The following is a 13,610-nucleotide window of genomic DNA, read 5'->3' on the forward strand; positions in this document are numbered from 1 at the left end:
TCTTCAACACCAAATTGTGCTTTTCGTGAATGTTTTACCCTCTAAAATCTCCCTTTACGTTGAAATAAATCAAAAAATAAAAATGTGATAAGAGGAAGAGAGGTAATATTATTGATAAGATGGGGAGTCAGTATTTACCTGAGAGGAGTTTTCTCGAACGAATTTTTCGATGATATTCTTTGGACACCGGCGAGTCGATTCCTCATTTCGTTGAGAGTCGACAAGAATTTCAATGATGGACCGTTGATGTAATGCTCTTAATGATATTTACTGATTCAATGACTGTCGGTGTTTTTTTCAATAAGAGATGGACAGTTATCAAAATGAGAAGGAAAGAGGGTGTATAAAATTAGGTGGGTGTGCATTGGGTGTGATAATATTATGAATAGGGATAAATTTGGTATTAAGTGGGGTGTTTAAAGAAATCTTATTGAAATTTATAGTTTAGAGTGGGTGCTCATAGAAATGAGGGATCTAAAAAAATTTAAGTAGGTACTAATAGCAACCCTCATAATATATACATATAAAACCATCAAATGCATGAAACTTTGCTAATAAATTTGAGAGAAATTACACAATTTCATTGAATTTTATCTATCTATCTAATTTGTTAACGAGTATTAACAATTAAATTACATTAAAACAGTATGAAATATTGTAAGGACGTCGATATATAAAATAATTAAAGACAGACTTTGTTGTTGGAAAAGTTGTCATCTTGTGATCACCATTATCATTTTTGTATTGGCGTAGTCATTAAGGTTTGATATTTTGATTATTTGGCTAAAAGACTAACGTCAAGACTACTCCATTAATATTCCAAATGAATCAGTCTCAGATTTTGGGTGGATTTGGGGTTGATTTTTTTTTAGTGATCTTTTTATTTTTTAAAAGCTAAAAAAAAATTAATAATATGTTTGGGAAGTTATTAAAAAAAATTTTTGTGAAAGAAAAAAAATATTGACACGATATTTAATTTTTTTTAATTGATAACAAATAATTTGATAATTTTTTAATTTTTGTAATAAAAGTTGTCTTTTTTGTCAATATTCCAAATGCTAAGATTCATTTGGGATTGGCTTATTTAATGTTTTTTTTTTGACTTTTTAACTAAAAATTTCTCATCTCAAACATAGCCTTAGTAAAAACAAGCAAGGAATAAATAACAAGTAATAAAAAGTTAATAGTCGGATTCATATTTCTTCAAACAACCAACTTTTCCACCAAATAACACACAATCTACCATAAAAAATAGCGTTTTGTTTGGAGAAAAGGAAAAAGGTAAAATCGAAAGGATCATTTTCCTTCGAAATACTCATCATTTTCATGTTTGGTTGAATTAAAAGGAAAAGAACGGTACATTTCAATTAAAAGTACCATCAAACAATTTAGAGGAATTCCATTAATACTCTATTTAGTTCATTGAAATAAAATAAAATGAAAAAAAATAGTTATTCTTTAGGTTGTCCTATGGAATGATCATTCTGTACAATATTGAATAATGATTCTATTTTTATAACGTATTTTTTTTTTATTTTCTTTTAGTCAACCAAATATGTGAATAAATATTTTAATACAATGAATAATTATTTCATTCCCCTCTATTTCATGAGAACACTACTTTAAGAGGCTAATAAATAACCATTCTATTTCTATCCAAAATCATTCCAATCAACCAAACAAACACGGTTTAATCAAATGATTTCAAGTAAATGGAAGTCAATTTTTCCTTGTGAATGACTTCATGTTAATCCAACCTACCTAGCAAGGAGATGAACCTTTCATTGTTTTTTTCAGTCAAAAGTACTTTTAAAAAAGTAGTAATTCTACAAATTTCCAAAGATTTCATAGAACAGTATCCATTCTAGCAAAGTGTAAGTCCATTCAAAATTAGTATAATATTTTGATAGTCTTTTTAGAATTTTTTTTGAGTCTGTAAAATTCTTGGAATACAAATTAATATGACAAGAAGGTGTGCATACTCAATGGGTATATCACTTAATTGAGTGTAGATGTAGATGGAGGATCTTTATGGATTGGCCAAAAAATGTACATGGATGGAGAAAAAAAAATTGAAGAATTATCAAAACAACAATGATTCATCCCCCTTTTCCTCCCACCCCCTTTGACCCCCTCTCTCTCTCTCATTGGTTACATTTTCTTTTTCTTTTTCTTTTTCTTTTTTTTCCTGCTCCTCCAATCACCACCTGCCACGTGGCAAAGGGGGGTGAGGGGGTGACTCCCAAAAGGGGTCCCAAGCATTATTCTTATCAAAATTTGAAATTTAAAATATAAAATTGAGGCAGTTGCATAAGGACAATTTGGATATAAAAAAAATATGAGAAAGGTTCACACTAAACTGGCATATACGCTTTATATATATTAGAAGGTGTGTGCACCTGTTGAGTGTATTATAAGTAAGTATAAATCGATTAATTATTAATTGACAAAAATATAAAATGTCAATGAAGAGTACGATAAAATTATTTAAAAAAAAATTTGAAACGTGAAATTCAATATAAAAAGTAAGACAGTTGCAGGGCAATTTAAAATAAAAAGATTGTAACAAAACATCACTAGATTGCAAGCTGTATATAGTAGAATAGACTACTAACAAAAGTCCTTGCCCTTTTTAACCTTTTCCTTCATCCACAAACAACCATCATAAGTTCTTGACACTTGTCTTGTGCTTTATTTATTTTCCACCAAAACATATACTCCCTCCGTCCCAAAATAATGGTCCCTTTTGAGGAATCCAACTTTTTTTGGTAGTACAATTATTGTACTTTTAAAAATTTGATTTTCCAAAATTACCCTTTGATAGTACACTTTTTTGGGAATATCAATGCCATAATTGTACTTTTTATATTATTTATGAATTTAAAAGAAGGGCAAAATGAGAAATTTATATTATTTTTGTACTTGATTTTTAAAGAGGGACTAATATTTTGGGACAATGAAAAATGGAATAAGGGACTAATATTATGGGACGGAGGGAGTATATATATATATATATATAATATGATATATCTGTAGAGCTCTCAAGTAATCCCAAATTTGGTGCTTCCATCTTTTTCATTTTTTTCTAAAATAGAATGAATTCATCATTATACATGCATATAATTTAGATCTCAATGTTACAACAATTAATTTGTATTTGAAATGCAAAATTTTTATTAAAGTTGCTATATCTAGAAAGTTATTGATTCAACTTCGCAAGGCCTATTTTGGAAAGTAATAAAAAAGTTCATTTTTTTACTTTTTTTTTTAAAAACGTGCAAAAAAAGTAGAGAGATGATATGACTCAAATAAATCAATAAATTGACTTTTTCCTTAATTGTCAAAACAGACCTAACTATTTTTATTCTGTAACAAGTCTAGAGGACATACATAGTTTAACAATTTCTAAAAAGTAATTATAGGCTAAGGAAGGATCTAACTCTTTTCACAAATATTGTCATTTCGGTTTGAATTAATTTTTGAAATTGTTAATTTGCAAAACTGGTAGGTAGATTAATTATTTTAACAGTTTTAAATCAATAATTTTAAAACTGCATATTAATTGACCTTTTGATTTGTAACATCTAATCTACTCATAATTTTATGAATTGATTCGAGTCATTATCACCGTCATAAGTAGACTAATTAGATAAAGTTGTTTGTCTATTTACTAATAGATTAACAAATTGTGTAAGTCTAGAACGTGTGGTAAATATATGCAATTATACAAAAGGATTAAGAAAGTTAATTGCAATAATAATAATATTTGTAATAATAATGGCTAATTAGATGAAACAAGTGAAAAAGAATAGTAGCAATGATTTGGTTTCTTTTGTTTGTGAAAGCAAACTTCTCAATCTCATTCTCATGCAACTTATTTAAAAGGCAAATTATTAAAAATTAAAAAAAAAAATATTTTTAGAAAAAATGTAAAAACTTTATGAAGTGTTAAAAAACTCATAAAATGTATTTTATAAAAAAAATGCTTGGGACCTCTAATTAGAGGTACCACTAGTGCATCGGTGCTGTGTCTTGATTTTTTTTTTTTTTACCTTTTTCACCTCATTAGAGGTGTGTTTAGAGCCTCTAAATTAGAGGTCTCTAGTATTGCCCTTTTATAAAAGGAGAAAGAGAGAGAGAAGAGAGAGATGTCCTCTCAACCACCCACAACCCAACACAACCACTCCCACCCACATTGTGCAGGAAGGAGTGTTGTTGTAGGAGATCCCAGCTGTTGTCCATGCTGTCACATGCCACACAATCCTAGCCACGTGTGTCGTCGCTAGGATTTTCATAATGTTCTCATAAGTAGCATTTTGTTTGCTACAAAAAATACAAGTTATTTTTTTCAAACAATGTTCAAAATCCCCTAAATTGGAATACATGAGCACTTTGGTTGGTTTTAAAATTTTCTGAAAAAGAAAAAAGAAAAAAGAAAAGAAAAGAAAAAAAGATAAATTCTTTGTTTTTGTTTAGTTAGAGTAAGAAAATGAAAAATAAAAAGATATTTCTAAAAAGAAATTTATTGGTTATCTAGAATTGTATAATAAGTACAAGTAATTTGGGTTTTTTTTTTTTTTTTTCATTTGTTTAAAATACTTCATTCAAATATATAACAGATGGGAAGGAAGTCTGGTAACTCAAAGTATAAAATTATTAGATATTTTCAGAAAATTATGTAATATTTTTATAAATAAAAAAGTATTATGTAAAATACATAGTACTGTTAATATCAAAAAAAAAAAAAAATCATAACACACAGTAAATGAATAATTGTTTTTGTCTATTGACTATTGGCAAAAGTAATTCAATATGTTCTTTCCTAGCTTTAGTATAATTATTTTTTAAAAATATTTTTTATATTATTTTTATTACTTGTAAGAATTAATAACAGTAAATTGTCTAATACAAATTTTTACTAAATAAAAATAAAAATTATAGCAGTTTATATTAACAAAAAAAGCTAGGGTCTTAGAATTAGGGTTCCGAATTTATTCAAAATGAATATGTGCAATGAAAATCATATTAATAAAATGTAAGGCATATAAATAAAATGAATTTAAATGATTAGTTTTATTTTTACATAAATTCTGAATAAATAATTCTATGTAATTTCAAAAAAAAAATAAAAATTTGGGAATGCAGGGCAGCTGGCAAAGGAGGAAACAGAGCCCAGTGACGTCATACAACAGCATCATATGTACGGACATTTGACTCAAAAAGAAAAACAAAATCATTTGTCCAAACAAAGTCCAAACAAGCTTCTGTTTCTATGACATTGACAAAAGTGATCTTGCCACGGCAAAATATAACTATATACCCGGCTGCTAACGCTTCGAGAGTTGGATTATTTTAATTAATCTTAGTTAATTTTTTAATTAAGATTAAAAAAGATTCTTATTTTAATTTTATTTAAAAAAATGTAAAACAATAAAAAGAATAATGTAAAAATTTATAATAATTTTTTAATTATTTTAATCTATTGATAAACTAGGCTTAAGACAAAACTTGAACTCATCCAAATATAATTTGGCAACTATTAAATTTATTAGAATTGGAATAGCTGTTTTGGGTCTATTTCAAATTTGTTTTAATGATTTAAAATTTATAGTATGCGATTAAAATATATTTATAAAAACTTAAATGGATGATCGGATATGGTTGATTTTTTCATTAAATAATATTTGTATTTAAATTAATAAATTTTAAGTATAAAATTAAATACAAATATAATTAATGAAATAGTTATAATATAATCTAATGAAAAGGAAACTTATTTCCAAATTTTACATTATTAAGGTGTCATATTTTAAATTTTAAATTTATTTTTTTTATAACTTGACATATAAATTCACAAAAAGAAAAATCAACTCCTATTGTTTTCTTCCGTTAAACTCTCCACCTCTTATTCATCAAATTAAAAAAAAAAAGAAAAAAAAGAAAAGAAAAATCGCCTCCTATGTCATAAGTTATGTGACATGATAAATTTCACTCAAATATAGTTGATTATAGGAGAATTTTTTTTAAAAAAATTCTTGATATTAAAATTTTATAAGATAAAGATATACAATATTTTTATAGCAGTTAAGGTTTCTCAACATTTTCATAAAGAAAATTCGACTCAAAGAAATTTCGGTTCAAACACAGAGAAATTTCAATTTTTACAAAAAAATTTCAAAATTTTTCTGATATGATCACAGAAAATTTTTATCGAGAGACCTTACCTAACAAAAAAAAAAATCTTGAAATTCTCCTACTACACAAAGTTAGAGAGGAATGTTTCACTAATTTTGCATTGATTAAATACACATTTTTTGTTATATGTTATACCTCTTAACACTTGTACCTCTTTGATCCCATTTGATTTGCATTCATAAAATCATAGGTCATTGTTTGGTTTGATTTTTTAAAATTTTTTGAAAAAATATATTTTTAAATTTAAAAAAAATTATTTATTCCTTCCTAAAGAATAGAACTATATAAAGATGTAGGTGTTTTTTTTTTTTTTTTTCATTTGTTTTACTAAACTAATTTTAGTTTTTTGAAAAAAAAAAATTAAAAACAGATTATGAAAATAAAACCAAACAAAGCCATAATGTCTTGACAACTTTACTTTTTGGCATATTGCCATCCTTAACCTTCTCTGAATTTCACCTTTAATTTAATAACAACAAAATCAATATCAATATGCATATGTGGATAAATTACAAACAAATTCAAAGGATAGAGAAAGAGAAGAGACTGTAAAAGAGACACCCAAAAAAAAAAAAAAAAGAAAGTTAAAATTAAAATGAGCATTGGGAGGGAAAAGATTCTTGTATAAAGGGAAAATTGTATGTCCTACAATAATCATTATACACCCTTTATATTAAAAACACGGATGTAGTGAAAATTATTCTGTGTGATATCTTAATTATTAATTAGTGTGAGTATCATGTGAAACCATACAAATCAATGGCTGAAATCCTACTTGCAGAATTATATGGTAAACAATACATTTCTTTTTCTTTTTCTTTTTTAATCTTTTGTGATTTTTTTTGAGATTTTTCACAAATATATATTTTTAAGTTCATCCAAATTAGGAGTATTAAAAAAACTATACTATGAAAAAGTCACTAAAATTTTAAAAAAAAAATTACAAAAAATAGAAAAAAAATTAAAAGTTAGTTGAATTAAACAAGGTGTACAATTTTCTCTTGAGTTGGTGAGTAGTCAGCGTTACTAGGCCTTTATGTATATGTAAAAACAGTGTAATTAAAAGCCTTGCCGACAATAATTTGTCTCTCCACTAAATGAGTAATTAAAGGACCCCCCCAAAGGTATACCATAATACCATACTCCAATCACTTTCTATTTTTTTACTCACTTCCTCACTCACTCACCTAAAAAGTAAGTAAAGGACAATTTTTATTTTCAATTTTGACTTTTTTTACACAGTTAGTGAAGGTGGGTGGGTGAATCTGAAATCCATCCATCATCACTCAAGAGATAGAGGAGAGAGAGAGAACAAAATTCAAAATGCTTGAAGAGGTCTGAGAATGATGAGAGGAAATGGAGTGTAGTTTTGTTGATCAAAAATCTTATTTGTCTTTGCCAAAAATATGTGCAAAATGAAGAGTCATGGGTTTCCATAAATGGAAGAAAGACTTTTTTTTTTATTTTTTTTTAATTTTTATTTCTATGATGAAGATTGGCTTTACTTGGAGTAATTAAGCTCATGATTACCATAATGACTCTTAATGATTCATTTTTTTCCTTTTAAATAGTTGTATATATATATATATCTATATGCATTATCGCTCCTATGTGTTTTTTAAAGAGGGAAAAAATATAGAAGAACGATAATTACGTAATATATATTTTTTTTTGATTATTATTGGAAGAGGATTAGGATTTTTTTGGTATGATATCTCTGTAATGATTTTGCCGTGATAATTAAATAATCTATATTTAAAGTTGAAACAAACAACTTCATTTTAGAGTGATTTTTAAAAAAAATGCATCATATTTTAATGTCATTTTTTATTTTAATTAAAGTCCGAACAATTGAATTATTACTTTGTTAACGTGTGTTATTATGATAAAAAAAACACACAAATCATTGTATAAACATCATTACAAAAGATCTTATCATCTCAAGAACTTCTTATTTATCATAGATAAGAGAGGCTTAGACGGGTTTGACAATACGAGAATGTTATATATGAAATGTTTAGACACTCAAGATAGATTTGAGCCATCGGTGGTAAGAACTTGGTAACCTAAAATTAATGGACAAGAGTCTTACCTTGAGCATTGCCGATGTCCTCCTTGTCACCAAATCACATTCGAGTAAACCCTGACCTAGTAGATAATTTCAGTAGATAATTGAGCCTTAATTCAAAGATTAAAAAAAATCATTTGATCTTCACTTTGCAATAGGCCAATGACTAAGATCTTTTTTAAGTGATAAATTTGAATGCTTTCTCCCACCAAAAAAAAAAAAAAAGGTTCTTTGAATGATATTCGTACAGGAGGACTATACAGATGAAGGATAGATGTATTTACACTTTTTTTTTCCCCTTCAAAAATCATATACACAATAAATGGAAAAATAGTAATTCACAGCACATGAACATATTTTGACAGTGAAAAATTAAAAATCAAAATCAAATAAAAACAATGAGCTTCGCTACACTCTATAAGCTGCTTCAAAGTCTCAGCTCAACTTAGTTGCCAAATCACTATCATCGACAATCAAAGCATCTTCTGTGTTCATGCCGACAGTCTTCGTCTACTTTGGGTCCTCTTAACATCACTTTTTTCGCAATCATGGGGAGAGAGAGAGAGAGAGCATAATCCGATGACTCTGCAACAACATCACCATCTTTGGAATGTTTTAAAGAGAAGTTACCCCTCAAAAAGATGATTTCACTTAAAGGGCTCTTTTTTATCCTCTCTCCATAACAACCAAAGCTTTGAAAAAGACTTCCACTCCTTTCATGGTGGTGGTGGGGTTACTCCTCCACTAATGCTCCTCCAGCTACAAAGGCTAGTCCTTCCCAGGTTTTTGGCTCGCTATCCCACCCAACCAGTTCAAGCAACAACGTCTGGCCTGTTCTGTTTCCAAATGAAACTTTACATAAAAAAAATTCCAAAACGAGAGTCGTTTCTTGGACCCTTTCTGCAAAAATCCTCTTCAATCTTGATCTAATGATTTTTATTGCCATCCGAGCATTCTTATGGTGGCCTCTCATGTCTAACAATATTTTTGTCGAATGCTTCTGTCATGAAAAAAGAAAAATAGCACGATATTTCAGCTCTAGTAGAAAAAATAACAAAGCCATCAAATGACACAACTATAATTTTCTCTCTAATGCCCGGTTCTGATACTTTAAGCATTCGACAAAAAGGATAAAATCTAAGAATGTCTGGGTACAACCTGAATTCCATCCAAAATTGAACTCAAATTCTAACTAGACATATTTAGTAAGGTTCATAGTCCTAGTGCTGATTTCGAGTACCAAATCTAGACTTGAAACTCCATCACAAATTAACTGGAAATGAATGAGGCCTCCTACATACAAACAGATATAGGAGCAACATATAGTGCATAAGTTTTCATACAAAAAATAAATAAATTTCAAACCAAAAAATGACAGATATTGGAGTGTTATAGGCAAAGATCACCAATCATTCTGCATTGGAAGTGATTAATTGACAGAGGCATACAAAAAATGTATACGATGATGGCATAAGGAGGGGTCTATTAAGCTTCTAAGCGAGAAACATGTGATAGTCGGACAAAGGATCTGCGTCAAAGTAAAATCTTGAACTCAACTGGGGGCCTTGTCACAATTTGGACTTGCAAATTAAATAGGACTTGGAATGAACTAGGGTGAATTTATGATGATGGAAAGCTAAAACCTTATGAAATGGGTAACTAATCATGGAGAAATGCCATGGGTCACCAACAAATTGCACCATCAATTTTCATGGTGAAATACTTGAAAAAACCGCAGAAGAACAAAATCAGTTATGCATAACTGATAATTGTACAAACTTCATGATAGGAATGTCATTCCATGATAGAAATTTTGAACATAGAAAAATGAAAACCTTCCTCTTCATAAATATTATTCATCCCAAATTACTTGAGGAATAAAAATTATAGATCATGTTTATGCAGCATTCTCTATCTTCACAAAACATAACAGTTTCTTCTCTGTAAATCCAATAAATCATGCTTGAATGGGAGTGAGGCCCCAAAATCTACATTCTACAAAGATCAAGTAGATCAATACAAAGCAAAAGTAGTAAAAAGAATTCAATTTATCCTACAAATCTAACATTTCAAACAAGAAAAAAAAAATGCTACACCGAACAAAAAACCTCATGCAATACATCATCCTCACCGTTTGCCAAGTCGAAAACCTCTGCATCCTTTTCTTCATCATTAGAAACGCCCCGCCTCTCAAGCTTTGAATGAGCAGCAATAAATACCAATTTCTGAGCCCTATCGACGCCTAACCTAGACTGCCCATGGGAGGTACTAACCAATCTCAAGAAAGGCCAATTGAACTTAAACCCACAAGAAGTAGCATGTAGGAAGATGAGCCTCACAGCGACTTTCCCTAATGACTTGAATTGGGTAAGGTAAGTCTCCCAAACAAGCCTACTGCTCTGTGGATTGGCAATTCTCATCTTTCCTGTAATGGGGTCTCTCTGTCTCAACTGCACAGCTTGTGCATATACTGGGTCAAGTCCTTCTGTCCTCCATTTCATAAGCTCCATTAGAGCGATATGAGCCTCTTCTCTTGACACAAGCCGGGTTATGAGCTTGTCAACATCTTTTTCTTGCTCGGGCGTCAAGCATTTGAAAGGAGGCAAGTACTTCCCACTGGTGTCCCTAATTAGATAGAGCGGATCGAGTATAAATGCTGCAGCCCAAGCCGGGTGATAATTCTTCCTAAACCGCCTATCAATCACTTTCTCAACAGGTCCTTCGGCAATGTGGAATCTAGAACACCAATCCTTTGCTTTTGCTCTTACATCGTCCCAGAGAGGAATGCATTGCCCAACCAGTGGCTTTTCTGTTTCGATTTCTTGAGCCATTTGTTTGATCAGTTTAACCAGTGAGTGCACCGCCTCTAATTCGTTCCAAAAATGGGGATCCGTCATCATAACCCCAATCTCCCTCCCAATTTGATCCTCCATTGACACAATCTTATAAGATTCATCGAGTAAAACTAACTGAAGGGCCCGAGCCGAGCTTCGTATGTCCTCAACCATAGTATGCAAAGGTCCAAAATTTGATTTGTCGTAATCGCGCAATGGTACTCTCAACAACCCAGCTTGCCCATACTCCTGCAACTGATACTTATGAAAAGCGTTTCGAATTTGAGACTTGTTGTTGACGAAATTCGCGAGTTTTAAGCAATTCTCAGTCACATTGTTGAACAATGGAAGCTCCTTAGTAAAATCCTTAATCAAACTATTGAATCCTTGAAACTGACAAGGAAGATTGATCATCCAATGATGTTGAGCTTCTAAGCTCTTCAATGCTTTAGCCTTAAACTTGTCAGCAACTATACCAACACATTGATTCACAACATTCCCACAAATATCTCTGATTGTGTCCCATAAAACCTCCTCTGCATACATAGAAGGCACAGACCCAGAAGTGAAAATGGCTCTCCGAAAAACACTAGTCCCATTGGGAAGATTCACAGCCAAATTCACTAAATTCTCTTCCCCACCAAGTCCGTAGTTTTTTGATTTCCAACCATCCGATGAGATTTGAAAAAACATAGCATCTCGAATTCTTACTTCGGACTCTGCTTTCGCTTCCTCGTATTTAGCATCGAGTCTAGCTCCGGCGAACTCTTTAGGCGAAACAGCCGGCAATCCGACCTGGTTAAGAAAAGCTTTGAATTTTGGATGCTCGAGACTCGAAAATGAGACTGACCCACAAGATTCATAGAGCCATTCAGCTAGATAATCAAGAGCTGAATCAATCTGGGTCTTGCTTAGAATCGGACCAGGTGATGATTTGGGACTCTTTAGCTTCTTCACACTATCTTCCAACATAGCTAAAGCCCCCAAATCTTCTTTCCCACCTGACAACATCAAATGCTGCTGCTGACCATACAAAGCGCCGCCGCCTCCGCCGGCAAAACTAGCCACCGACACCGCTTCCACTGAAAACCTTGACGGATCAACAATAGCTAGCGGTTGAGCCTGGTAAGAAGAAGAACCACCGCCGCCGCGGCCGCCGGAAGAGGGGCGTTTGCGGTGGTTTTGAGAAGACGAAGGAGAAGTGAGACTGGGCATCGAAGAAGGAGAGATTGAAGAAATGGGTTTTGGGAGAGAATTGAAATTGGGGCAAGTGCCTCGCTTGAGATGCTCTGAAGCTGTTCTTGATGGGTTTGAAGCAGAGAAAAGGGCGTCGCAGAGAGAGCATCGGAGTTTGACTGATTTGGGTAAACCAGTATCGGAATTGTGAGCAAGTATGGGTTCGAGGTGTGCCCAGTACCAAGCTCCTTTCCCTTTAATCGCTTTATTTCGTACCATCACTAACCCTTCGTACCTCTTGTTCACTGCCTTCGCGGCCAGCTCGTCGGTCGAGAGCGCCGCCGTAGACGGCGGCGGAGTAACCGGTTGGGTGGCGGTGTTTGTTGCCGCCATTGTTGCAACAATAACAAATAATCAAGCAATGAGTGAACTGCGTAGTAATGTTTTTTGAGGGTTGTGAAGATAATTATGCGGTTAGTTCGGCGGCGGAGGAGGTGGCCGGAGCTTGAAGCTCCGCCGGGGGGTCATGCCGGAGTCCGGCGATCTGGTGGTTTGGGGTTGTGATGGTAGTTGTAGTGGTTGGTTGTTGTCCAAATTCGTTAAAAAAACAAGTCGAGAGAGAGAGAGAGAGACAGAGAGAGAAGATGAATAGGTGAGCAAGGGTGAAGAACGAGAGAGAGAGAGAGAGAGTTTTAGATAGAAAAAAAACAGAGGAGAGAGAGGGTTTGAATTGTGTGATGTTTCTTGCAGAAGTGTAAATGTCACGCGCAGGTTGACTGCGCGTGGCAAACATAATTTACATTAACAGTCATTTTGGGAAGTAAAATAAAGATTGTTTATTTTATTTTTTTTATTATGGACTTTTTCTTAACCTTCGTTTGGCAACTTGGGTTGGTTTGATTTCATTTGGATTGAGTTTTGAATTATTTTAGTTATAAAAAAATAAAATAAATTTTTAAATTTAATAAGATAAATGTCACATTTAACTCATAATCATTACATTTTTTCTCTTATAAAAAGTAAAAAAATAAAAAACTTATCTCAAACGAAATTTTTTTAGACCATGTTAAAATAGCCAAAAAAATCAAAAAATTCAAAAAACCATCGCACTTCACAAACGAACTCTTAGCGTTGGTGTTAGTTAGGATTATGGAACTGCTTGTTATAATTTTTTGAGGTTATTATAATTTATTTTGACTTGAAAATTTATGTCAGATTGTTTAATATAGTTTTACTTATAGTTTATTAGGTAGAAATAGCTTAAATAAATTTAAAAAAAAACTTATTATATAAAAATTGAGATAAAAATACTTTTATCTTTTACTTTATAATTATCA

At 31.4% G+C, this 13,610-nt stretch overlaps 1 protein-coding gene across 2 annotated transcripts; it reads right to left on the bottom strand.

Annotated features, from left to right (window-relative positions):
- Positions 1-8,521: 8,521 nt before the first annotated feature.
- On the bottom strand, positions 8,522-12,986 carry LOC114312037 (uncharacterized). Of its 2 annotated transcripts, XM_028258207.2 has the most exons (2): positions 10,395-12,986; positions 8,522-9,263 (listed from the first exon to the last, which is right to left on the bottom strand). In XM_028258207.2, the coding sequence occupies exons 1-2, from the start codon at positions 12,664-12,666 to the stop codon at positions 9,220-9,222; spliced, it is 2,316 nt and encodes a 771-aa protein (XP_028114008.1). In that variant the 5' UTR covers positions 12,667-12,986; the 3' UTR covers positions 8,522-9,219. The 2 variants fall into 2 exon arrangements, with proteins under 2 accessions (XP_028114008.1, XP_028114009.1); XM_028258208.2 differs by lacking the exon at positions 8,522-9,263 and having other exon boundaries at positions 10,084-12,983.
- Positions 12,987-13,610: the final 624 nt, after the last annotated feature.

Source organism: Camellia sinensis, chromosome 11, assembly GCF_055761805.1.
Source record: "Camellia sinensis isolate YWXY chromosome 11, ASM5576180v1, whole genome shotgun sequence".
NCBI lineage: Eukaryota > Viridiplantae > Streptophyta > Magnoliopsida > Ericales > Theaceae > Camellia > Camellia sinensis.